The 26,191-nt window shown below is 47.0% G+C and overlaps 1 protein-coding gene across 4 annotated transcripts in view; it reads left to right on the top strand.

The window, feature by feature from the left end:
* Positions 1-19,426, top strand: part of DHX35 (DEAH-box helicase 35) — a 71,570-nt gene extending 52,144 nt beyond the window's left edge. For 2 of the 4 annotated variants that reach the window (XM_061208081.1, XM_061208080.1), the window contains exons 15-22: positions 1,080-1,175; positions 3,230-3,324; positions 4,969-5,046; positions 6,573-6,702; positions 10,936-11,017; positions 13,029-13,100; positions 14,290-14,401; positions 18,359-19,426. In XM_061208081.1, coding sequence (XP_061064064.1) covers positions 1,080-1,175; positions 3,230-3,324; positions 4,969-5,046; positions 6,573-6,702; positions 10,936-11,017; positions 13,029-13,100; positions 14,290-14,401; positions 18,359-18,403 — 710 coding nt within the window. In that variant the 3' untranslated portion in view covers positions 18,404-19,426. Of the gene's footprint in view, positions 1-1,079; positions 1,176-3,229; positions 3,325-4,968; positions 5,047-6,572; positions 6,703-10,935; positions 11,018-13,028; positions 13,101-14,289; positions 14,495-18,358 lie in introns of those variants that run through there. The other 2 variants (XM_061208082.1, XM_061208079.1) reach the window with 2 other exon arrangements.
* The last annotated feature ends 6,765 nt before the right edge of the window (positions 19,427-26,191 follow it).

Genomic DNA, 26,191 nt, shown 5'->3' with positions numbered 1-26,191 from the left:
ATGCCAGAAAAGGTTTCCATCCTCTGTTCTCAAGCATGTGATAGGAACTTGAAAGCAAAGTCTCCTAGGATCATCTGAAATGTGTATGAGAGAATATCCACTATTTAGAAGTTTTTCATTTGGACTGATTTTCCTCCAAACAGAATGAAATTTAAAATATTTTGAATTCTTCACTGCTCTAACTAAGCTGGGAAAGGTAGAGGGAAACACCCAACTTAAATTTATTTATAACCTGAATGATCACCTTCAAAGAGATGATTGTAGGGGAACAGAAGAGAAATGACCTTTTCTGTCTTGCCCTGAGGTCTGCGGCAGGTGTTTCAATGCTCCATCTTGGGAACAGTCTAAACCATAGTAAAACGAGAGTCTCTCTCTTGGGAATCCACTACCTGAAAATTGGCTATTGGTGAAGAGGCAAGGAGGGATGTGAGGAATTGAAGGAGGCAGCCCAGTTCAGCAAACAGCCCAGGAGGCAACTGGATAAACAGCTCTGGTGTTGGCGCCAAAGAGAGAGCCGGGCGTGTGTTTAGACTCATAGTCATCAGCTTTGTAATTGCTCACAAATTTCTGAGAGGCCTGGGACATCTGTGGCCTCTCAGAAATTGACCATGGAAAAAGGTCCAGAGGTGATGCAGAGAGAAGAGCAGGAGAGGTGGCAGAGAAGCAGGGGAGTGGGGGATCATGGAAGCTGGTGAAGAGTGTTTCCAAGGAGCTGTGGTCAGCAGAGTCAAAGGCTGCTGGGGACCCTACGGAAAGTGCCCTTTGTGTTTGGCACTGTCTGGTTGTCGGTCCCTTGGAAAGAGCAGTCTCTGGGGAGGGTGGGAGCAGGAGGAGGCTGTGAGGCCATCTCCTTATAATTAAGTCCTTGCATGGAGGCCATCAGAAGTATCAGTTTTTCAGAATTGAGCATTCAAGAGCACTGAGGAAATCTTTTCTTCTTTTATTGTAACAGCATTCTGGGTCAGGTTGAGGTTGGATACCTTTGTTTAGCATACATCATCTTTTATTCTCCCAACGACTGTACATCTTCCAGCACCATGGTACATGCCTTCTGCTTTTTGTTGCTGTTCTTACGGCAGGGCTGGACAAAGACTGTCGCCTAACTGAGCCGCTTGGCATGAGAATAGCAGAGTTTCCTTTGAATCCCATGTTTGCAAAAATGCTGCTTGAATCAGGTAGGTGGAGACCAACAGTCCTCATTGATTTTATTTTGTCTGGGAGTTGTTTCCCAAATTCTGTGCACCCTGGGGAAGAGGGCACCATACATTTTGAGCAGTGAAGGAGCTTTCATCTAAGGTTTGGGGCATGGGGCTAACTCGTGATTCAAAGTCAGTCGTCATTAATTCAGTAAACACTTTTGTTTGTTTCCTGTGGGTCTAGTACTGACACCTGATTTTTTTTTTTAACAGGGATTTTAAAAAATTTGTGGTATAACATACAGAACATAAAATTTACCATGTTAATCATTTTTGAGTGTACAGTTCTGTAGCATTAAGTACATTCACGTTGTTGTTCAACCACCACCGCCATCTGTCTCTGGAACTTCTGCATTTTTTTTCAAACTGGAGCTCTGTACCCATTGAGCACTAACTCCCCATTCTGTCCTCCCCCAGCTCCTGCAGCCACCATTCTGCCTTCTGTCTCTATGAAATTTGACTGTTCTAGGAACCTCATAGAAGGAGAATCATACAATATTTGTCTTTTTGTGACTGACTTTTTCACTTGGTATAATAATGTCTTCAAGGTTCATTTATGCTGTAGCATGTGTCAAAATTTCTTTTGAAAGACTGAATAATATTCCATTGTATGGATAGACCATTCCTCTGTTGGTGGACACCGAGGGAGCCGCCACCTTTTGACTATTGTGAATAATGCTGCTATGAACATGGGTGTGCAAGTATGTGTTTGAGTCCCTGCTTTCACTTCTTTGAGGTGTACACTTAGAGTGGAATTGCTGGATCATCTGATAATTCTATGTTTAATTTTTTGAGGAATCACCACACCGTCTTCCACAGTGGCTGCACCATGTTGTATTCCCACCACCAAGGCACAAGGGTCCCAGCTTCTCTGACACCTTCAGATTTTTGTGAGAATATGAGTTAAGGGATAAAAGCGTATAACCTGGAGATCTTCTAATACTTAGAAGTCAAAATCATCTAGAGCAGGGGTCCCCAACCCCCGGGCCGCGGACTGGTACCCGTCGGAGGCCAGTTAGGAACCGGGCCGCACAGCAGGAGGTGAGCGGCGGGCGAGCGAGCGAGCGAAGCTTCGTCTGCCGCTGCCCATCGCTCGTGTTCCCGCCTGAGCCATCCCATCCCCCTCCCCGGTCCGTGGAAAATTGTCTTCCATGAAACTTGTCCCTGGTGCCAAAAAGGTTGGGGACCGCTGCTCTAGAGACTGTGGCTTGTCACACACTTCCCTGTGCTCCCCACCCCCCAGTAGCCTAGAGAAGGGAAATACTCATTGTTTCTTGCTTTTGTCTAACTTTATATTCACTGGCAATAGACGAAGCTGTATGTCAGACTAAGCGTGGTGAAAGTTAGCTGTAATTGTGTTTTGGAGTAACCAGGCTTACACTGAGAAACAGGATTCTAAGCTTGGGGCTGGGGAAGTAGGTCACTCACGAGGCCAGAAGCTGTCGGGGAGCATGCGGTGCCGTTCGCGCTCTCTGTCTGATGCCCCGGGGGACTGATTGCCGCAGGCTCCGTGTCCAGGTGGCAGCAGCTGCAGCCCACAGCGTGCTTCCCTGGTCTAGTGATGCCTCGCGCTTGCCGGGTGAAATGAGCCCTGCCGAGAGGGAGGCCGCCTCGTGGAAGGGTCCAGGAGCCGAGGGACAGCACGAGGGACACAGCCCCCATATGCCCTGCCCCCTCTCCCTCTCAGGCTTTCTGCCAGGATTCTAGGTGTCCACACAGAGTAGGGAGCAGGTGTGGAGCTGACCTGCCCTAGTGATGGGGCCAAGCTGGCCCCCACTGAGCCTCACGGCAGAGTCCCTCGGTGTGGCCACCGCGGAGTGGGGTCCCTCCAGGCCTCCTTCCATCTGGACCATGTATAGCACATCCCATTTGGCAGGGTGAAGTGTTTATGTGTTACAAGCTTTAAAAATCAACCTACGTGTAAATAGATGATCTTAGTTTACAATGTGCTGTAAGGAAAATGTCAGAAAACATCTTTTACTTCTCACTGACACATCGTATGTTTGAAATCAAACATGCTTTTTGGTTTATAGGAAATTTCGGCTGTTCTCAGGAAACTCTAAGCATTGCCGCCATGATGCAGATCCAGAATGTCTTTGTGGTCCCCTCAAACCAGAAGTCTCAGGCTGTAAGTCCAACTGTTCATACGAGTCTCGCTCACTTTGGGCTTTCTTCTGTTAAAACTGCCCAGGAACTGCTGGTGACAGAGCAGCTTACGTTTTGAGGGTTAACTGTGTGCCTGACATTGTGCCAAACATTTTATATGCGTCATGTCATTTTATCTTCACCGTGGACCTGGGAGGGAGGTACTACTATCATCAGTTTTAGAGACGGAGGCACAGAAAAGTTAGGTAACTTATGCATGGTTGCACAGCCAGAATTGATGGAGTTGCCTTTCACGGTCCAAAGCCCCAATCTTAACCATTGTCCTACTGACTTCCTAAGGGAAGTTTTTTTTTTTTTAAAGGCTGCTCTGAGAGCAACCTTGGTGGGCACGTTAGTGATATAAGGAGTCAGTGCCGGGGCACAGCAGGCTGGGCAAGTCAAGCTGCTGACAGGGCCCTCCCAAAGCCCCAGACATCTGTGACAACTAGAAGGGTGAACGCTGGAAAGACTGTGAAGGAGAAATTACACTACTGAAGAGCACTGGGGAAGTGAGGTGTCCTGATGGAGGGAGGCCCAGGATGAGCTCAGAGCCGGTTCCTGCTGGAAGAGTCAAGACGCAGAAGCAGAGGGCTGAATGCAGCAGGGAGGAGGGAAGCTTCCTTATGCACCGTTACCATCTTCCCGGACAGTTGCATAGCTGCAGGTTATGAAGTTTTTGTGCCTGGATGGTTCTGTTGTTTGTTTGCTTTTCTATTAGCCTTTTAAACAATCCTACCTCAGGACAGGCAAATTCATTTTCAAGACAAGGACAGTGAAGTTCTAAGCACTGTGTCTAAAACTGCAACATATACCCCTCCCGTCTCCATCCCCTGCCCCTGCTTCATTTCTCTCCTCTAGCTGTTCTTACCACCTACCATACTATATATTTTGCTTATTTATCCTGTTTGTTGTCTTTCTCCCACCACTGTCGTATTCACTGTTATATCCCAAATGCATAGAACACTGCCTGGCCTATAGTAGGTGCTCAGGAAATATCTGTTACTGAATGAATGGAAGGAAGGTGAATTATGTGGTATTTGATACAAGGAGCAAATTCTGAAGTCAATAAGTGTATCTGTGTACTTGTATATATATTGGATACGCCGTTCCTTGAACCCATGGGAGCAGGTGGCATTGCCCAGGATCTCACAGGAAGAAAAACTTAGGGACTGGGTCTGAAAGGATTGCGCAGCTAGTGGTGGCTTAGGAATATAGAGTGTCTCCCATGCTCCAGACAGCTGGCCCCTTGCCCTTCTGGAGCTTACCTTCTATCAGGGGCTGGGAGGAGTTCTTCTGAAAGAGAAGATATTGACTGGATAGAGGAGGAGAGGGACAAGAGCACTAATATTTATCTGACACCTGTGCCAGGTACTTTATGGTGGATTATCTTAATCCTATAGCAGTCTTGATACACAAGTTTAATATTCCAATTTTCTAGATAAGGAAATTCAGGCTGAGAAAGGTTAAGTGACCAATCTGAGGTCTTTCAGGAAACGGCAGAGTCAGGATGGGTGCAAACCAGGTCTTTCTGACTCTACAGGCCATGAGCTATTCATCGTGTAATGTTGCCTCCAGGACAAGAGGCTCAGAAGAGTCAGCTTCTAAACATTGCGTTTATTCTCTCCAGATTCGAGTGCACCGAAAATTTGCTGTGGAGGAGGGTGATCATCTTACCATGCTCAATGTGTATGAAGCATTCATCAAGGTAAGCACAGCTGCCGCTCAGAAGGCCCCCTCCATGCACCCGTCCACTGGAAGTGATCTAGGGGCGAGGATTCCGGAAGTGTAGTTTATAAAAGAATGGCCAACAGGCCTCTATTTTCCTATTAGATTATTGCCAGAACTTCTAATCCATGGTGGTTTCTTGCTTCCCCTGCATAGCGATGTGGCCCCCAGCAGTGGGTCAGAGGCTCGGCCTTCCTTGGCTCACGCTTTCCTCACTCCGTTTCATACCCACCCCATGTTCCTGGACAACACTGTCTGACATTTGAATAGGAAGTTCTGATATATTTTCTGCAAATAAATGAGGCTGAGAGTAACTTGTGGTCTTGAATCTTCAAAGCTGTTTATGTGAGTTTGAGATTTCACACAACCACCACTCCTCCAGCTGCCAGACAAGCTGTGAGAAGACATTTAGTCGGGGATCCACATATACTTACATACCCTACCCAGATTTAGCCATGGTGATGGTAATTTTTGTTGTTCTTAATAGTCTGTAAAACTAGGAGCAAATAATACAGTTTAAAGTCCTCACTAAAAATCGCTAAAAAGAGAGATCTAATGATGATGAAAACAATGAGAAAAGAAAACAATATATAAACTTCTTATATAAAGGAAAGGATGTTAAGGGGGAAATGAGACATTTCAGATATTCAGTATCTTGTCTTTACTTCTTAAATAATTTCTTTTAGAAGGGGAGAAATAGTAAGTTTTTGTTTTCCCAGAGATTTGAAGCGAGATTATTGGTGAACATTAATGAACAGCTTTCAGAAAACCGAATCTCTTATTGAGATTCTTATTAATTGTGGATTAAGTCGCTTAAAATTCGCTTGTGTGAAAACAGTGCACCATTTCCAGCGTCCTCTACAAGTAGAGAGCGGGGCCAGGGCTACAGTGCATTACTCTGTAGTTGCCTTCTGGGAAAGTGCTCTTTGAATTATATTTTCTTACGAAAATACACCTTCCTCCCTGGCGTATAATTTCAGAGCTACATTCCCACAGCAGTAATTTAGGATATAATGATCATACTTCAGAATATAGAACAAAACTAAGTACTGTTGATAGAAAAATCATACTTTGGGTATTAAATAATAGTAATTTGCAAATTATTTCTAAATTGGCAAGTGTCGTATTACTTGCCTGTTGTCAAAGTGATAAATTCAAGCCTGCCAGAGAGGGAACGTTGATTTGCAAAGAACTGCAGGGAAGGGGTTCTGTCTGATAGTTGGCCTCTCCCGTGGGTATTTAAGATTGAAAACAATTCTGCTTGTCACCAAGTTCTCACTTGCCCTTTAGCACAGAGAGTGAGATCGGAGAGCAGGCAGGTGGTGAGCAGAGTGGTCAACGTCTGTTTAGAGAGATGGGGCAAACAAGGGCCCGTTATGATCTGAAGATCTTGTCCCGTTGAGTAAGCAAAAGGGGGCAGAGAGATGAATGACCTCCGCCACGTAGCCTCAGTTGAGAACTTTCCTGTGCTCTTCTCACTCTCCTTCTATCTGGGTTGTCCTGTAGCACAATAAGAACTCCCAGTGGTGTCAGGAGCATTTCCTGAATTACAAGGGTCTCGTCAGAGCCGTGACAGTGAGGGAGCAATTGAAAAAGCTTCTTGTCAAGTTTCAAGTGCCCAAGAAATCCAGTGAAGGTAAGAATACACTGCCACCACCAGCGACGCCCCTTTCTCTGCTCTGTGTAGTTGCATTCTTGGAGTTCTTAGGCTGGGCTGGTGTGAGGCAGCACAGTGTACTCTGGACCCACACCGGGTTCATGTTTTGAATTGCCTGTGTTGGTGAAAAGCTGTATGTGAAAGTAGCATATTTGCCCCCCAAGGAGGTCCATTTTTATTTCTGAGGGCTGTTCTTGGGAAAAAATTTCACAAGCCCCGACAACACTTAAGAATCATTAACGTTCACATCATTGTACATTACGTGGTTAATTCTCCCATGTAGCCTTTGCAAGAAGAATGACTTTTAAGTGGACAACATTTATGGCCATTCCACATAAACTGCATTTTATTTTCAGTTACAGGTATGACTAAAGCAAGTGCCGTGTGTTTGGCCTAGGCAGGCACTGGGGTGAGATGGAAGTGTTGTGTAAGACACAGCTTCTGGCCTCCGGTAGTGACAGTGACTACTGAGGACACACTAGGTTACACCATGGCAGGGGTTCTACTTAATATTCTCTACTTAATCTCCTACTCTGAGGTGTGGGTGATGTTATCCTTATTTTACAGAGGAGTTGTTAGGTCCCAGGGAGAAGTTAACTTAAGTTCAGGACAGCACAGCTGGTAACCAGCGAAGCCAGGTCTGTGTGGCTCAGACTTCTGAGGGGGTGATGTGTCTGCTCAGCCGTTCAGCGGTTGTCTTTCAAGCACCTCCGGGGTGCCAGGCCCCCAGCCGCACTCTCAGCACCACTAGCGCTCACTAACATTTCTGAAGCGCCTGTAATAGGCCTGGCGGTGTTGTGAGTGTTTCCATACGTGAATTCATTTAGTGCTGACAGCACTCCAGTGAAACATGCGCTGCTGTTCTCCCCATTCTACAGATGAGAAAAGTGGGCTCAGGCGACGAGTGACTTGCTGCACGAAGGTCCCACGCAGTGAGTGTACAGTGGAATCAGAACTCAGGCAGTTTTATTCCAGAGCTTTATTTTGCCTTTATATTAAGAGCAACTAATTACATGATGACGAAGACACGGTTCTTTTTTTTTTATTATTATTATTTTTAAAAAATTTATTTATTTATTTATTTATTTATGGCTGTGTTGGGTCTTCGTTTCTGTGCGAGGGCTTTCTCTAGTTGTGGCAAGCGGGGGCCACTCTTCATCGCGGTGCGCGGGCCTCTCACTATCGCGGCCTCTCTTGTTGCGGAGCACAGGCTCCAGACGTGCAGGCTCAGTAGTTGTGGCTCACGGGCCCAGTTGCTCCGCGGCATGTGGGATCTTCCCAGACCAGGGCTCGAACCCGTGTCCCCTGCATTGGCAGGCAGATTCTCAACCACTGCGCCACCAGGGAAGCCCGAAGACATGGTTCTTACTCTCAGGAAACAGTGCAGTGAAGGGAGAGATTCCTACAGAGACCCACTACTGCAGTATGAGATTATCAGTTGTCTTAGAAGCTACAGGAGTAGACGTTTGAGTGATCATGGTGGACAGCAATGGGGGCTCTAGTGGGAATGCAGGGAAGAAGGAATCCAGCTTGGGGCTCTGGCCTGGGAGGCCTCACAGCGGGCTGCGAGTGGTGGTGGAAGTCCAGTTGAGCTTACCGGTTGAATTAGAAACCAGTGGCAAAGGGCTTGCTAGGCAGGGAGGACTGTGGAGACACGTGCTGGGAGAGAGGAGCATATAAGATGCTCAGAGAGTATTGACGGATGACCAAGCTCACAAGAGAGGGAAGAGTTGACACCTGGGTGATTGGGTAAAGTTGGTGTCATCACTAGAAACAGGAAGCTCACAGGGGCAACTCACTGGGGAGAAGCCGGTCAAGCACCTGTCGCCCAGCAGATAGAGGACAACGTGCATCTGCATCTTTGTTTCTTAACCTGTTTTTCATTGTCAACCTGAAACAGCAGAAGTGTGTCTTGGGGGGCTCTGAGGAGCTCCAGTTCTTTATGTCTCAGTGCAGAAAGAATTCAGTGAGAGGCAAAGTGATAGATAAGAAGTGATTTATTAGAATAGGACGCTTGTGAGGCTTATAAGCAGGCGGGCGAGAGGGTGCCACGCCGAGAACTTAGCGGGCTACAGTTTTATAATCAAAGGAAAAGTGGGGAGGGGGAGGAGACCACCTTCTTCCTCATTCTTGAGTAGATGTCAAGCTTCCATCATCAGCTCCTCCTCCACGTCAGGCGGGGGAGTTTTCTTGTCCCTACGTAGTGGAACTGGGACTGTCATGGTGCAGTGGAAATGAGCAAAAAGGCGGTAACGTATACTAAAATAGGGTAAATCATCTCAGGTTTCAGTATAATGTCACCTGTCCTTACATTTCTGCTTTTAGTGTGCGCAGAGAAGCATGTCCTAGGAATCACTAGTACTGAGCTCACTGGGCAGGATGTGGGTCTCATTCCACCATTGTTTTATTGTTTCGGAGCATGTCTCATGCTCTGTTGCATGGTTTTGTTGCTAAGCAAGCTGGCTTGGTTTTGTGGTTAAGCAAACCTGCTTTCTTGAATGATCATTAACTTACAGGGGTCTCCCATACTTTTTCTCTACTTACAATCCCCTAGTAGGATTAACTATTTAATCACCTCCTTTGTCCCTTTACTCTGTCCCTATCGAACCCCTCAGCCAGGAGAAAAGTTACACTGAATTTCAACTCTTCCTAACGAGAGAAATTAAATACTAAGGAATAAGATTTTGTAAGGTAGGGTTGAGCTCTGGAGGGCCACAATCATTGTAATATGTAAGATTCCCTACTACCCTGCCCTCAAGAGCCCATTTTTACCCCTTGGAAGTGATATCGTCCTGATAACAGTGCACGTTCTACATAGAAATTTATTTTGGGCAATTGGAGAGAAGGGACTGAATCTAGGATCAAATTGTGGTTAGAAATGTAGGTTTGAGATTTATCAGTTCTGTGCTGAAGAACAATAGAGAAAATCATGGAAATTCAATAAATTACATGCAAATTTAAAACTTCTGGATGTTAAAGAAAGCAAACAGTGAAAAATATTTTCAGCAGATATGAGATAAAAAATTAAAAACTATGACAGGATGAGTTTATTTAACATATTTTTAAATAATGTTTTAGCTTTTTTTTTTTTTTTTTTTGGCCGTGCTGCATGGCTCGCGGGATCTTAGTTCCCCGACCAGGGATCGAACCCACACCCTCGGCAGTGAAAGCACAGAGTCCTAACCACTGGACCGCCAGGGAATTCCCTGTTTAACATATTAAGAAAAAAAAAAACCCACTAGTTTCCAAGTTGATAAATGGGCAAAGGAATCGAATGGAAAATTCACAAAAGAAGAAATATAGACAGTAATCAAATAAATGTGCAGTAGAAAAAAAGGGGTACCTTTTTGCTAGAACATTGCTGGTAAGAATGCAGTGAAACCGACATTCTCATACATTGTTGATGGCTTTGTAAATTATACCACCTTTTGGGAACTTATTTACCAACATACTATATTTTATTGGATCCAAGACACCATCATTTGTAAGACACACCATTATTTTATGTATCATTAAGAAAGAAAAAAATGCTGCCGATTATAATACAATTGCTGTCCTGATTTCAGTGAGTTAAAGTGTAAAAAAGAGTGGGTCTTAGAATTGATGAAATACATATCATAAGCCATAGAGATGACATTATCGTTTTGCACAACAATTTGGATATATCCTGTGGAAATCATCTAATAAATGGGCAGGCTTTATCCTCGAAAGATGTTTACTGTTGCAACACAGCCACCAATTAAAATGAGATGTTTGAAAATTCTGAAGAATTACAAACTGTAGCTATAATCACAGAAATAATATTGTAGTGTTAGTGTCCCAGGTTGTGTCTTATGGAAGGAACATCATTCCTGCAAAATGCTGTCCTAAAAAGGAGTCCCGAGGTCACTGGCCAGCCTGTGGAGTGCGCTGTAGGTTCTGGTGCTCAGCCTTGGTCTTGTCGTCTGTGGCCCGGGGAGGGGGTTGGGGGCCCCAGGTTAAGGGAACAGTCCAGCGTATTTCCCTCGGCAGCCATTGTGGGAGGGTGGGGACCTCCATAGATGGTGCCAGGGCAGGTGTCCAGCACTGGGAAGCGTGGGGCTGGGACCCGTTCAGGAGATGGTTGCGAGGTGGCTCGAAGCAGCCTGGGGTGGGCCTCACGGCACAGGCCTGAGCACACAGAGCAGAGGGCAGAAGAAGTCTCATCCATCACTCTGTTTGCTACCTGTGTAGGTGATCCAGATCCGGTTCTGAGGTGCATTGTTTCCGGATTTTTTGCAAATGCCGCGAGGTTTCATTCTACTGGAGCTTATAGGTAACATGATATTTTGTGAAGTCATTTGTGAAGTCACTTAAGTCATTGAAATCTTAAAAATAATCCAAACCCCATAGCAAGGTGACATGCAGGGAAAGTAGAGAAATTAAATCATTTTTCTTTATTTGTATCATGCCTCTTTCTAAAGATGCATTGAGGTTAGCTGTATAGCTTTAAGTGAAATGTCTTAACTTTATGGAAATGATTCTCAAATACTCAGCCCATCTACATGTTGTAGGAGGATGACAGTTACAAGTCTGGAAGCTGGTAATATTTCCATTCTAATCAGAGAATAATAGGACCAGAGGGAACCATTAAAGATGATCTTTCCTAGAGAAGTTACTTTTGCCCTTGGGCAGTTCCTAATGTTTTTAGAGATCTGCAGAACTGCAGCTACCCAGATAGATAGTGGCCACATTTGAATGTTGGCAAGTGTTTCTTCATGTGCTGGCCACCCCTCCCACTGCTACAGACTTCAGCCTGTCTCTTCCAGTTCCATTTTCTAGGCATAGAAAAATCACTGAGCATTGATGCCCTCCAATAACCTCTAGTATATTCAGATGTGGTAAAAGCTAACACATAGTTTAGGCCTCTTTTCTCTAACTGAATCATTCCAGTTCTTTGAATTGTTATTTTCAGTCTGTCTTTTCTGAGCTCGTTTTAGTCTCATAACTTCATTGTAGCCGGTTTAAAGTGCAGTGATCATGACGATCTCTTCTTTAATAAGGGAGCAGTCAAAAGGCTTTCTCCCAGCTTGTCTTTGGATTTCCTCCATATATTGTCATTAGCTTTTTCCCCTCAGAACGTATGACAGTCCTGTGATCCTGCAGTCACCATGATGTCCCATCCCGGACACTGGGCTTTGTTAATGAGCCCAGAGTTGCGTTGGGCTTCTTTGTTTTTTTTGGCAGCCAGGTCTCCTCCATCTAGTATCCTAGTAGCTGACTGTTTGATCCTCAGTATAACACTTTACATTTGTCTCTAGTGTGTTCTGTTTGTTACTCCCGGCCAAGCAGTCTAGCCTATCAGTATCATGATTCTGTTACCCATTGTATGAGCTCCCCCTCCCAACAATGGGTTGTCCCTGTTTGAGGCAGCTCTGGAGAGGCCTGTGATCTTCTCCAGTGAGTGCCGTTATTTTGTTGTCATTTGATTGCCCCACTCTCCTCAAGAGTATTAATTAGCAATTTCTACGAGCATTTACAGAATTCTTTCGCCAGTGTCCTCAACAAAGATATAGGCTACATAATAGGCTTCGCGGTGGTTGGTCCCTTTGAGACAAAATTCAGTGGCAGTCATCTGATAGGACAGCCAGGACCCCAGGCGCTGGCTTTATTTCAGCGCCAGAGATGAGCTGGGTCATGGCCTTGAGGCACTTGCCTGACACATAGGTTCCTGGCACCCGCAGAAGCGCTCTGTAATTATGGTTTGGGCAGCAGCATCCTAATTCGTTAAGGTTCTCTTGTGAGCTCATCTTACCAATAGTTGTGTGCGTGGTAAATATTTTTTGAATTAAATCGAATCAAGTCTGAGTTGGAATTTGAAATATTATCTCAGAGAAGTGGATAGTCCAATATTGAGCTTTCTTTTTTTCTCCTATTATAATCTCCCCCATTAGACAATCTTTATTATTTATCTTTACTATTTAACCTTGTTTAATAGAAAAGTTTATAGACGTAATCATATATATTATTTCTGTCCTCAAGGAAATTTTTGAAAGAGAACCTACAGAAGATAAACATAAACATAGGCAGAGCAATGTATTTCTCGGTTATTTTTTTGAATGTCCATGTGTTGCTTTTCTTCTCCCTTTTTTGCGTGATTTATTCTTGATTTCCAGAGTGACAGCGGGGGAGGGATCATAAAGGGCACAAGAGAAGATGGAGAGAATAGTTTTGTTTGTGTGAAGTACAACCTGCATGCATTTTTGATGACATTAAACGCGTCTGTGGGAAGGTCTTGCTGTAAGTGTTTAAAATGTACTTGAGACAAAATTGTTCCGCTTCCCAAGGACCATCCGTGACGATCACGAATTGCACATCCACCCTGCATCGGTCCTCTACGCAGAGAAGCCGCCCCGCTGGTAAGCCCGCTCCTGCTCCTCTGCCTTGTAAGTGTGTTGAAGGCAAGGCCTAGTTCTTGTTCGTCTCTGGGTCCCCAGCGCCTGGAGTACAGGCGCCCAGTACACGTTTGCTGACTTTGTTCTACTGTGATCGGCTATAGAATTTCTGCTCTATCAAGGATCCCTTTAAGCCAGTGGTCTTATTCCTCTGCTCACTCATCCAGTCAGCAAACATTCATGTTCACCCACGGACTAGGTGCTCTGTCCTTGCGCTGGGCACAGTTGTGCAGAGAGGAGTTCAGGTCCCAGCCCACAGCCTGACAGACACAGATAGGTTCCAGTACCTGGGGAGAAAGGCTTTGATAGAGGGGTGTATTTGATAGGTGGCTGAGGTTGGCACTTCATGTGCCAGGGAGTCAGGGCTGGCTGCTTCAGGGAGGAGATAACACTTGCTCTGGAAACTGATATCTTTTTTTTTTTTTTTTTTTTTTTGACCATACGGCGTGGCATGCAGGATCTTAGTTCCCCGACCAGGGATTGAACCCATGCCCCTTGCAGTGGAAGTGTGGAGTCTTAACTACTGGACCACCAGGGAAGTCCCTGGAAACTGATATCTATATTAATATATGCACTCCTAAAATCTGGGGATTTAAATTACCTTCTTGGCTCTTTGGTGTCTGTTACCTCAGCCTCAGGCAAGCCTTTTTTAATAGAAGTATAATTTATATAGATTGGAAGAGTATTGACAACTGTGTTCCCCACATAACCCATACTCCCAGTAAGATATAGAATACTTCCAGCTCTCTAGAAAGTTCCCTTGTGTCTCTTTACAGTTAATTCCCAGCTCCTTTCAGAATCAGTGAGCCTTTGCTTCTATTTCTGCATTTTCTAATACATTAGGCGCTGTTCAGAGTTCTGTAAATAAAAGCATAAGGATGCAGAGGGTCCTGTGCTGATAACTGAGATGTCCTGGAAATCACGTAGGACTTAAGAGTCTGCTCTGTAAAATGGACACACTGGTACCCACCACTCAGGTCATGAGGCGTAAGTGAGCGGCATGAATGCATTTGTGTAGTGTAGTGCCTGGCACACAGAATAGATAGAAACGCGTTAAAGGTAAAGGGGAAAAAACTCGTCATCTCTAATTGTTGTGGTTCCGACTCTCATCCTAAGATATAGGAAATTAGCTCATGTTTTCTTCTTGTTTCAGGGTTATCTACAATGAAGTTATCCAAACCTCCAAGTATTACATGAGAGATGTGACCGCCATTGAATCTGCTTGGTTATTGGAGCTGGCCCCTCACTTTTATCAACAAGGAACGGTAGGAATGAGCCGAGCCTGTCTCCCAGAACCACCTGTTACCTGCCTCTTTGTATTTTTAAATACACATTTATTTTCCAGTTTAATGTCCTAAACTTGCTGTCCCCTCCCCCCACCCCACAATGGTACACAGGGTGAAAGGCCATTACCATGGTCCCAGACCGTTCTGGGTGAAAGCACCGTACCACTGCTCGTGGTGAAGTGCATTTAAACATAAATCCCTCCAACTTACACGACAAAAAATGAGAATGTATCTTCAGCGCTTCCTCTCTCCCTCTGCTCTTCTAAACCATTTCCAAAGAAGTTCTGTCACACTGGACTGTGTTCACAGGAAGCAGCACAAATATTTTCTGATGAGGATTGCCTCGCCAAGGTGGTAAACACATGTGCAAGCTTAAACCCGAGGCGGTTTAAACGCATGGTGGGAGATGCTGAGCGCCGGCATCGCTGTGTATATAGTATATGCTCTTCTTCCACGGCAGACGTGCGCATTAATTCAGCATCTTTGTCATCTCTGATGTATTTTGCTTTTAGACTGTTTTTCTACCTCGTTATGGGTCACATTTCCCTGCTTCTCTTGTCTAGTAATTTGTTGTTGTATGCTGGACATTATAGGTGCTTTGTTGTGAAAAGTTGATTTTGTTCTTTTTATAGAATATTGAGTTTTTTCCTAGTAGACAGTACTGGCAGATCAGTTTAATTCCACCAAGGCCTGATTTTAGTCTTTTTCAGGGAGGTCTAGAGTAGCCCTACTCCTAAGACATGGGCTTTTTGATGCCTCAGCTGAATGCCTAGGATGTTCATTGAGGTCTTTGCACTCTGGCTGGTCAGAGCTCCAGTGTCTCCAGCACTGTACAAACCTCCAAATCTCCATATCAAGTCACAACTCCCCAGTAACTAGTCTCTGCCAGCCTTATGGAACCTTGGCCTTCACATGTGCAGCTTAGCTTTCAGCCAAAGACTTAAGGGTGGTAGCTCTATGTAGGGTTCTGGAACTCCTCCTTTCTGATGCCCTGTCCTGCAGATTCCAACTGGCTCAGCAGCTCTGAACTCTGATCTGTGTTCCCTCTGCCCAGCTACACTGTTCTCTATTTAGGGTTCACTTCCCTATGACAAGGTTTGGAGGGCCATGCAGAGACCTGGGATGACTATAAAGCTCACCTCGAGCGTTTCCTTTCTCTCAAGGATTACAGCCATGTGCTGTTACCCAGTGCCTGAAAATGATTGCTTCAGCTATTTTGTCCAGTTTCACCATTGTTTACCACAGAAGGGAAACCAAAACCTGTTACTTCATCAAGGCTGTAACCAGACTACCATGTTTTCAAACCAAAATTTGGCTTGATCGGTATATTTTAAAATTGGGAGATTTCACATTAAATATGGATTTCAAGATTCTCTTGAAAGAAATGTTAAATTTGCTGAGTTTCTGAGCCTGAGTTGCTGCCTGGCAGCAGTCAGCAGGGTCTGAGGAATGGCTGGCTGCCTGCGGTGGGTGAGTGACTCTCTCCAGGTCCTGCCTCACTTGTTTATTTCACTTGCGCAACTCTTCAAAACATTTGAGTTGTGATCCTATAAATGGAAAGATCTTCTCATCCCTCTCCCTCCAGCAATGTTACGGGAAATTGTCCTTTTAAAATCTTATGATATTTAAATCTTAAACAATATGACAAAAAAACCTTTCAAACCTCTATCATTCTTCACGTATCCTCATCCAGGTATTTCAGCTAGAAATGAGATCAACTGCAGGGACTGAGAAAAACGCGGTGTGTTGTCTCTGCTGTACTGGGCTGATAAGAATAAACCTGAAGTGAAAGAAAATCTTTTTCCTGCAAACCACTCAGGTGGAAAGCAGCAGACTTCAGAAGTCCAAGAGCAGCTGTTAGAAATGCAGACGAGAGATTAAGGAGAAGGGTGCACCGTGAGGGTGCTTGTTAGAGTAGCAGGAATCAGGCACTTAGAGAAGGGTGATTCTGAAGTGGCCTCAGGTTCAGTTAGACTCTTGGAGAACAGAATTAACCTAGAAGCGGAGTCAAAATGACAGCTTCTCTTGGTCGAGCACACAAAGTTAAAGAGCAGATTGCCCCAGAATTTTGGAGAAAATGACAATGCCACGTTTGCCTTTTTTCTCCAAATGCCTGTTTTTCAGCTCCTCCGCTCCGCTCTGATGACTGCCTGTGATCAGAGTATTTTTAGAGAGGCCAGGACCTCAGAAATCACCTAGGTCGACAACCTCATTTTACAGGCGAGGGCCCTAACCCTTCCCACACCCCAAGAAACTTGGTCCCTCCCTAACTAAACAGTCCAAAGGCACTTCTGCTATTAACTTGTCCAAAATGGATTGATTTCTCCAAGAGCCCTGCCGCTCTCCAGTCGCTGCCCATGCATGGTGGATGGTCCCTTGTTGAGCATAGTGTAGCACCTTGCAACCGTGCACAGCCCACAGATCCTCCCCGGCTCAGTTCCTGGCATCTTTGGTGACTTTCCATTACCACTGTTTTTCAGAGTGTTGCCCTCACCCTGTAAAGAGGCCTGAAATGGTCCAGAGTCAGCTTTGTTTATACTCAACATTCTCCTCAGAAATGAGCACCAGAAATGGTCCCACAGGCATGATGACCTCACCCCCCCATTCCCAAGCTAAGGCTGTGGGTGTCTACCATTAGTGGGAGGGGTCACGTCAGGTGAAGTGCACAGAGGAGGGAATTTGGAGAAATTCAGGAAGACCCACAGCTGGAGAGGGGAAGGACAGGGGGACCTGTTCAGAGATTTGCGTTTCAAGTCCTTAAATTTTTTCTCCTGATTCTGAGATACTTTTGGAATCTAAGGCAATCCCTCTTCACCAGGGCCTTTGCAAGAATCCATACTGGTCCTTTCTTGGGCATAAGCGGTTAGAAAGTGTGGCTTCTTGCAGCTCGTTTACCCCTGTGTCCTGTTCACTCGGCCACCTATCCTGTCGCGCTTGGTGGGGTGCTTCATCTTCTTTTGCACCTGCATTCTTTCAGGGCCTGCAGTTCTCTGTCGGCGAGGGGGATGGCTGTCTTGAGGCCATTGTAGGTGCACTAAGAAATGGGGTTTCGGCAGAGTGTGCTGGGGTTGGCGGGCCTGCTCTGCTGCCAGTCGGGGGGTTGGGGATTCCTCGTGTGAAGATCCTGCTGCATGTTAGGGCAGCACATCTGGGGTATCTCCTGGTTGTTGGTGTATGATTATTAAGGGGGTATCAGGGATACCTCAGTTGGTGAACAGAGGACCTTTATTGAAATCTTCCGTTTATACTCCCTGCCTCAAATGCAGATTTTAGGATTTCTAGCACTTTTGGCTTTACTTTAGAGTGTAAAGAATGCTTGTCTCCCCCAGTCCTAATATCTGATGCCCATGATTATAATGGTATGCTTCCTGGGTTATTTATACTGGTAGAGAGTGACATTTCTAAAAGAAAAATGTGTCACCAGGAAGTGTCCTTTTCCTGTGTGTCTTCCCCACTCTTGCGCAGGGCTCTATGAGAGTAGGCCCTTGAGCTCAGGTACCTGACTTTAGTTGGCTGACCTCTTTGTTCCTAAGGGGAGAAGACCTTCCCTTGACCGTTCTCAAGAAATTCTAGGAAACGCGAGGTGATCTGTGGCCCGAGCCCAGGCCCCAGAGCAGCATGGATATTGGGCTGCAGTGCTGGCCGGGGGGCCTGGGGTGGAGGGAGAGCCATGTCTCACTGACAGCTGCCCGCAGAGCCCCAGGGGCCCAGGTTGAGCCAGGGTGGCCTGACCTCGGGCTGTGTGGCTTACTGAAGGCCCATTTCCTTTGTTGGTCACTTGGGCTTTTTTCCTGTATTGCCTGAGGGGCAGGGCATTTACTGAGAAGGTGTGGGCCAGATGGAAGCTTTGATTTGGTCACTTCCCTGGGAACCGTGTTGAAGTCGGCTTCCTTTGTCTGACCGACCCCAGCGATGACATTTTCTCTTCTCTTGTAGCACCTGTCCCTAAAAGCCAAGAGGGCCAAGGTCCAGGACCAGTGAGCAGAGCTGGGCTGCCGCTGCAGGGGCTGCTTGGTGCCCTCTCCTCCACTCTGCCGCCCCCCCGCCCCAGGGTTGGGGAGCTGGTGTCGGCTCCTGTGGACCCTTCATCGGCTCTTAAGTGGGCTGCAGCCCGTTCACAGCCCCTTCCCGCCCCTCGGCATCTGCATTCCTCGCTGGGATCCCAGAGGAGTTTGTGCCTGGGAGGGCATCCTGCCTCTCGGTGGCTGGAAGGCCGGCGCTCTTTGCTCACGCAGCACCCTCCCTGGCCCAGTGTGCCACTGCCACGAGGCATGCAGCCCTGGCCCAGCTTTGTGGGGAACGAGGAGGAAAGCGGGCTGCCGCAGGCTGAAGCACCACGTTGCGGGGGGCAGAGGGTTTGCTTTCCCTGCTGGGGTCCCGGCTCCGTTGACCACTGAGGTCCGCCGCCAGGTGAGAACAAGCGTGCATCTATGAAGGCCTGAGACCCTGGAAACATGGTGGATTTCTGTCAGAATCACCCAGGGGCGTGTCTGGTGGGCACAGGGGCCCCCAAACCAAGCAGCTTCTGTTTTCCCTCTGCCCGTGTCACTGTTTGTCAGCGGTCAGGAGACTTGCGAGGCTTGGCGATTGACAGAGAGGACCCATGTGTGCTGTGCTTTGGTAACACAGGGTTTCTCTGCTTCACAAGCGGGCCTAGCTTCCCCTCCGTGCACGGTACCATGTCCTGATGCCATTAGTGAAAGCTCATCAGCTCAAACCCCATCCCGGATCCTCTGTAGCAGAAATTCACAACAGTTTAGAGGCTCTAAGCTTCTGTAGCTCAGGAACATAACTTGTACGTTTGCCTTTTGTTTCCTTGGGTTCTTGCGAGAATGCCAGACGGGCCAGGGGCTCTTCCAGCAGGCACTGGCGTCATTGTCCCCCGGGCTGCTTTGCTGTGATGATGTTTGCATTTCAACCCATGACTGATACAGATTGTTTTCCCCTTACTGTTTCAATGACATTTATTTTAAAAACACGTAGCTCGAAAGTTTATTTTTGTACTGATGTTAGTTTGGATGTGCCACTTTTGGCACCAAATGTGTATGTCGTTTTTATTTCTGTTTTGTAAACATGTAAATAATAGTGATAACTTGTTAATAATAGTAAACCTTTATACTTAAAGTAAATGCATTCCCTCCCATCCATGGTTCTCGTGGTCTGTATTTTAAGATGGTCCAATTAATTCTTCCCAGCGAGGGCTTGACATTAGCTAAGAAACCAGATGCTTGGCACACAGCAGCTTTGGGGGGTCACATGGCCACAGGAAGCCGCATAAAGCAAGATCATGTGACCAAATACCCTCCAGAGCTTGTTAGAGCAAACATGGGATGTTGTTTAAATGAAGTCCCAAGGAAGTGCTAATTCCTCCCAGTTTCCGATTGGGATCCTTGTGGAGAAAGGTCAGAAATACTTTTATAAAGTCTGAATTTAGGACCAGGGCTGATCCTAAAGAGCTTCTGTTGGGGTGGAAGGAGGAAAAGGTGCAGAATCCACATCCTCTGGTGGGTGAGACCGCAGATCAAAACAGGAGATCAAATACAGCAGTCCTGGGTGCAGCCCGGAGCCAGCACGGCGTCACTGGCCGCCTCTGCCTGTGCGTCTCTGAGCCCAAGCACATCTATGCCCCTGTACCCACACCAGGGCACGCCTCTGAGCTCTGTACCCTGTTTCACGTCGCAGCCTCGTGTGTGGAGAGGAACCATCACCGTCAGAGGCTTGCAACCACGAAATCATGGCCTTGGCCCGGGGCCTTCTTTATGCGTATCTGCAGGACCACATGACCTCATCAGAGAGCAGTGACCCAGCCTGGCTGAGAGAGGCCAGCAGGGCCCGATGGCCTAGCAAGCTCACAAGAGTTTGTCCCCAAGTCATTCGACAAGAATGAGTCCCCTCAAGCCGCACATGGGTTTTCAGATCTCGTGAGTAGAGTTTCCACAGTACTGCAGTGTCTTCCTTCTGAAGCCAGCTGCTCGGGTGAGGCGGTGGAGGGGAGTGGTGTCCCGGAGGCGCAGGGATGGGCGCTTTCTGTGCGCGTTCGCACCCCGCTGGCTCCTTCTTGCAGCTGGTCTCCCTGAGGGCTGGATGGAGCGATCGCGAGGAGCCCCTGGTCCAGCCAGTGTTCCTGCCCGTCCCAGTACAGTCATCAGATGCTGGCTGAGCGCCTGGGCTGCGTGCACGGCACAGGGACGGGGGTGGAGGCCTTTGATGACGAGTGACTGGGTGAGGGGACCAGCACGGAGGCAGGGGACGAGGATGACAGTGTTGAGAGATTGCAGAGGCCACGGCGGTAGTTTGAAGCCAGGCAGCATCCAAAAGAAGCTTCCCCACGACAAGACCCTTCCTTGTGAACATACAGATCGTGCTCACGTTCTGCTGCCCTGTCTGTCCCCTCCCAGTTGAGCCTTTCACTTTGGCCATGAACATGGAGAGTCCCCCAGTCCCCCAGCTCCACGCTCTGGCATCAGCACAGCCTGCGACCAGCGCTGTTTTCCCTTGGTGGCCCACGTGCTTCCATTCAGTCTGGGTTCCCTTGCCTTCTGTCCCTGTTCCCAGCTCCGTTTTTCAGGACACAGTGCTGACGGCTTCTGGTCACTCATTTCGTGGGGTTGAGTGGTGCGGCACAGGTCTGAGGTGCCTAAATTCGGATGACCGAGAGAGACCCCATCCTGGAACTGCTGAACCAGATCTCTGACCATGGGACCTGGGAGTCTGCAGTTGGAAAAGCTCCAGTCCAGATGATCCTAGTGATGTGGTGGATTGGGAACCACTGATAAAGGAGACAGATGTCGTGAGGACATCAACCCAGGGAGGGAGGTGAGCCACCAGCTGGGCAGTCAGGAGGAACATCAGACTTGAGTGACAGTTTTTATACAGGTGGTACTCTAAGCTATACCAGGATCCACCCCAAGACCACTGGCCTGTTCCCCTAAAGCTCTGATCAGTGGGGTTGGAATTCAACTCCAGGCAGGTTGTGATGGTGGGCCCCAATGTCAGCCCACGATGAGTTTTCCCGACTGCCCTCTCCAAGTGACAAATGTAATAATAAGCATTTCGTAAAGCTTAAAGTTATTCTATCTAAAAGATCGTCCCATCCTTTAGTTTTTGTGTGTGTGTGTGTGTGCCAAAATGTTCTTTCTTTTAGAAAATGTTCTTTCTTTTAGAAAATGATGGTGATATTAGATGGTAGTTTAAAAAGATGTTTTCCTTGGAAAAATAAAACATCAACAATCTTAACATCAGTCTCCCAATTAAAAACCAATTCAAAACAAAAACAAAAACTGGTTGATGAAATCCCCAAGCCCGGGAACCACTGGACTGTGGGCTAAGTGGACCGTGTGGGCCAGCTGGCAACATCGGCACCAAGCATCGTAGCTCTGGGGAGATGGGCCACCTTGCCAAGCAGCTGAATTGCAAGTGAACTTCTGGAGCAGCAGGAGGGCTACCTGTCCTTACATAATTGGAAGGATTCAAGGCAGCAGGACCAGCCCGCAGATCCCTTACTTCACCTTTAGGTAAGATCAGATACTTTCCACTCTCCAATGATGTTTTCTCAGCCTTCCAACTTGTGCTGAAACAGGATGATGGAACTCTGGATTTCCTATCTGTTTAATCTGTTTTTTCCTGTCATTGGAACTGGAAATAGCCAATCAAATCATTTCATACTCAAGCAGGCCACTTCGGGGCAAGTAGCTAGTCTGGGTGGAGGTGTCCTGGAGAGGGCTTGTCCCTGGATCCTCATGGTCACTGCTCTGTCTGGCAAGACAGGGGGATGTTCTGGCACCTCTGGTGGATCACAGAGATGTTGCCTTCTGTGTTCTTGGGTGGTATTGAACTTGTTCAAACAGGCTGTCTTCTTGCCTGCCAAAGAGATTCCAGGGCATCATTTTCCCTGGCCCTATGGCATCTGTGGCCTCAGCCTCACTTGTGGGCTCAGCTGAAGGCAGGGAGTGAGCCAGAGAGGCTGGGAGATTCACGAAGGAGTTGGTGTGGTGGTGAGGGGCTCGCTGGGGAGAATGCCCCAGAATCTCCATAGTCAGGCGAAGGCCCAGCATGGGCTGCTACCCACGGCTTGTCCATGGACCATGGTCTAGGCAGTGGCTTTGAATACAAAGGTCCTGGCCAGGATTTTCCCTGGCCCCAGACTGATGGGGAGAACCATTACATGATCCAAAGGCAGCCCAGGACCCTGCTTCCGGCCCACTGCACCTGGACCCCAGGGCCCCCAGGGGCAGGACTTGGCTGGTGAGGAATTACCGGTCTGCCTTCAGTTGGTTCCTTTGAGCCTTTTTCTCTCCATTTCCACTTGCTTTGTTTTCAGTTCTGAAGTACAGTCGGGTTTTCTTAGTACCTGCCCTGACTGTGTTTACTCTTAGCTCTTTGTTTTTTGTTTTCATGTGTGTGTATACTTTGTCCCTTTAACCTTTATTTCTCTGGCTTCTGCATTATTTCCCTTTTTGCCATGAAGTTTAAAAAAGAATATAGATGTACGTGATTTGCTTCATGTTTATACTGTTTTAAAAAGCATTTTTACCTTCACATTTATTTTAACTTCTTGGTCTTCTTTACACTCTACTTATTTGTTTCTAACATTTATTTTGTACTTTTAGGTTAAAAAAATCTCATTCACTTTTTTGTTTTTGTTCTATAAATATTTTCTTCAACTCTTTTCATTTTTTTCATTTTAACTTATTAGTTTTAAACTCACCTTAACAATTTACTTCCCATTTCATTTTACTTCAGTTACTTTCTTCCTTTATGTCTTAGTTTGCTTAATTTGTGTCTGTGGTTGGCAAAAGGCCTAACACTAGGTGTGAGAGCGGGAGAGAGGATGTTTGCAATGGTTGAAACCAGCAAAAGATTCACTGTCAAGAATGTACAAGCAATATACAATAAGAAAAAGACAACCCAACCGGAAAAAATGGGCAAAAGGGAATGAACAATTTATAGAAGCAGACCCCAAAGTCTACCAAGCCTATGAAAAGCTGTTCAAATTAATCATCAGAGAAGCACAAAACTAAAGCAACAATCCAGTTATCACTTTGCACCCATCAGTTTAGCAACACTTGCAGAGGTGGGTAATGCCAAGTGTTGGCAGGGATTTGAGGACCGATGGAGAGCCATCTGGCACAACTCATCAAGTGAAGTGTGTGCCTGTCCCCCAATCCAGAAATCCCATGTCTGGGTAAATGTTCCCAACAGAATCCTCACCTGGATCCATGAGGACACGTGTGTAAGGAGGCTCGCCCAGGGTGGTTGTGGTGGGAGGGTGGTAGCGGTGGAGATGGCGGGGGTGGGGTGGGGCGGAGGAATGCCCATCGCCAGGAGAATGTGCGGGAAAACTTGGTGGATGACAGCGTGGAGTCATGGAGTATACGGAGCCGTTTCAAGCCACAGACAGCATATAGCACAGACCTTCAAAGCAGCTGAGTGAGAAAAGTAAGAAACAGATGCTGTACCATGTACAGATGCTGAAAATACATGCACACAAGAAACAATAAAGCGTTTGCAAAAACCTGTACAAACGAAAAGATGCACATTAGAAGGGTTGCCTGTGGGGGGGTGAGGGGAGGATGGGAGTGAGGAATGGGGACAAAAGAAAATGAAAAGCAAAATGAAGCAAGATAGGATGGAAGAAGTCACCTCAGGTGTTCATCTGCAAGAGACCTGGGTTTTGGGCCATGTATCCATCCCTTCCTTCCCTCCCTTCCTTCCTTCCTTCCTTCCTTCCTTCCTCCCTCCCTCCCTCCCCCCCCTTCCTTCCTTTCTCTCTCTCTCTCTTTCGTTCGTTCTTTCTTTCTCTCTCTCTCTTTCTTTTTTCATTCATTTATGGCTGCGTTGGGTCTTCCTTGCTGTGCACGGGCTTTTTCTAGTTGCGGTGAGGGGGGCTGCTCTTTGTTGCGGTGCGCGGGCTTCTCATTGCGGTGGCTTCTCATTGCGGAGCACGGGCTCTAGGCGCACGGGCTTCAGTAGCGGCATGCAGGCTCAGTAGTTGTGGCTCGTGGGCTCTAGAGCGCAGGCTCAGTAGTTGTGGCGCATGGGCTTAGTTGCTCCGCGGCATGTGGAATCTTCCCAGACCAGGGCTTGAACCCGTGTCCCCTGCATTGGCAGGTGGATTCTTAACCACTGCACCACCAGGGAAGTCCTGACATGTATCCCTTCTTATTCAAGGGCCCAGGCAGATGGCGGGTATGCAGGGTTGGCCACCCTTACCAGTGTTGACCTCAGTGGGCCTGCTGCTGGCCTTCCAGCTCAGATCTGTGCTGGAACCTCTTCTACCCTGGATGTGATGCTCCAAGGACCACCATGACCTGCCTTAATGCTTACATTCTCCATCACAGCGATTTCCTACTCAGCTGTTGTTCTCGTTGTGACACCCTTTTAACGAAAACTCTACATATCTCCACTGTGGAGTTAGTTTTCACTGGCCATCTGAAAACCTGCAACAGCAGTGGGCCTTGGATGACCACCAAGGAAGGAAAGGCATGCAGCCCCTGTGGTCCCTCTCTGGAGAGGCAAATGAATTCACTGGAAAAACCCTCCCCAAATTTATGAACAGACAGACGCCAGAGTGGATGGTAGCTCATGGGATTTATCTGGGCAAAGCTTAGCCATATTTCCAAGACAGATTATATCCTTGTGAGTCCTTCCTTTTGATCAGCATCCTTAAGATGGAATTGATGCTCTCAGCCCACAGGGACCGTTATCCTCCATTTCAGCTCTTGGCACTGTGCTTCTGGAGCCTTCTTGCCCGAGTCAGCCTGGAGGCCAAAATAACAGGATTCGCCAAGGCTTTGAAAATCCTTTGATGATCTTTGATCATCTGAGGAGCTTGTGAGCTTCAGCTGTGTTTGCTGCCCCGAGGTGGGGCTCCCTCTCTCCTTGTTATTGGCTTGCTGGACATTTAGAACCAGTTTAATGAGCACCGATGCCTGGTTTTCTAAGAATTGCCTTGTAGGGGGAGAAATCTGGGCCAGGTTAACGAGGCAACATGCAAATTCGAAGAGGCCACCAGGGAACTTATTAAATGTAAGTCTTACTCTAAACTTTTCATTGCTTGGAGAAAGGATGTTATCAATCATCCTGGGTGTTCCTGACTTGGGCTGCAGACTCAGAAGGACGAACGGTTACTCATCCCAGTTACTGAGATTCTGGAACAGTTACCTGTCCTGGTGGCGACGGGGCGGGGGTGGGTAGAGGGGGAGGGTGGGTGGAGGCACGGGGTGGGGAGGTGGGGGGTGAGGGGGGAAGGGAGGGTCATGGAAACCCATCTGCCAAGGAAACAGGGCAGGTTTCCTGTTCCCAGCTTTATAAACCAAGGTCAGCCATCCTGAACTATGACAATGCCTGGCCCAGTTCTGAGGGGACACAAATGGTGTAAAATTTTGACATTTGATCTTTGCCAATTGATTAGTCTGTTCCAGCCAGAATTAGGATGAGAGGGTCCTGCTTTCATCCTGACTCTCTCCTGACTGCTCTCCTGGTTTGTGCCCAGATGGCATTCTGACACCCATGAATAACTCTTGCAGGCCACGACGACACATATCCGTGATAGCACGACTGGATGTCTCCTGAGTGGTGGGGGACAAGTGGACTGAAATCTGAGTCAGAAGACCTGGACTAAAAACAGAAAACAACTCAGCCATAAAAAAGAATGAAACAACACCATTTGCAGTGACATGGATGCAACTAAGGATTATCATTCTAGGTGAAGTAAGTCAGACAGAGAAAGACAAATACCATATGGTATCACTTATATGTGGAATCTAA

Source organism: Eubalaena glacialis, chromosome 13, assembly GCF_028564815.1.
Source record: "Eubalaena glacialis isolate mEubGla1 chromosome 13, mEubGla1.1.hap2.+ XY, whole genome shotgun sequence".
NCBI classification, from domain to species: Eukaryota; Metazoa; Chordata; class Mammalia; order Artiodactyla; family Balaenidae; genus Eubalaena; species Eubalaena glacialis.
This window is presented reverse-complemented; position numbering and strand designations above follow the sequence as displayed.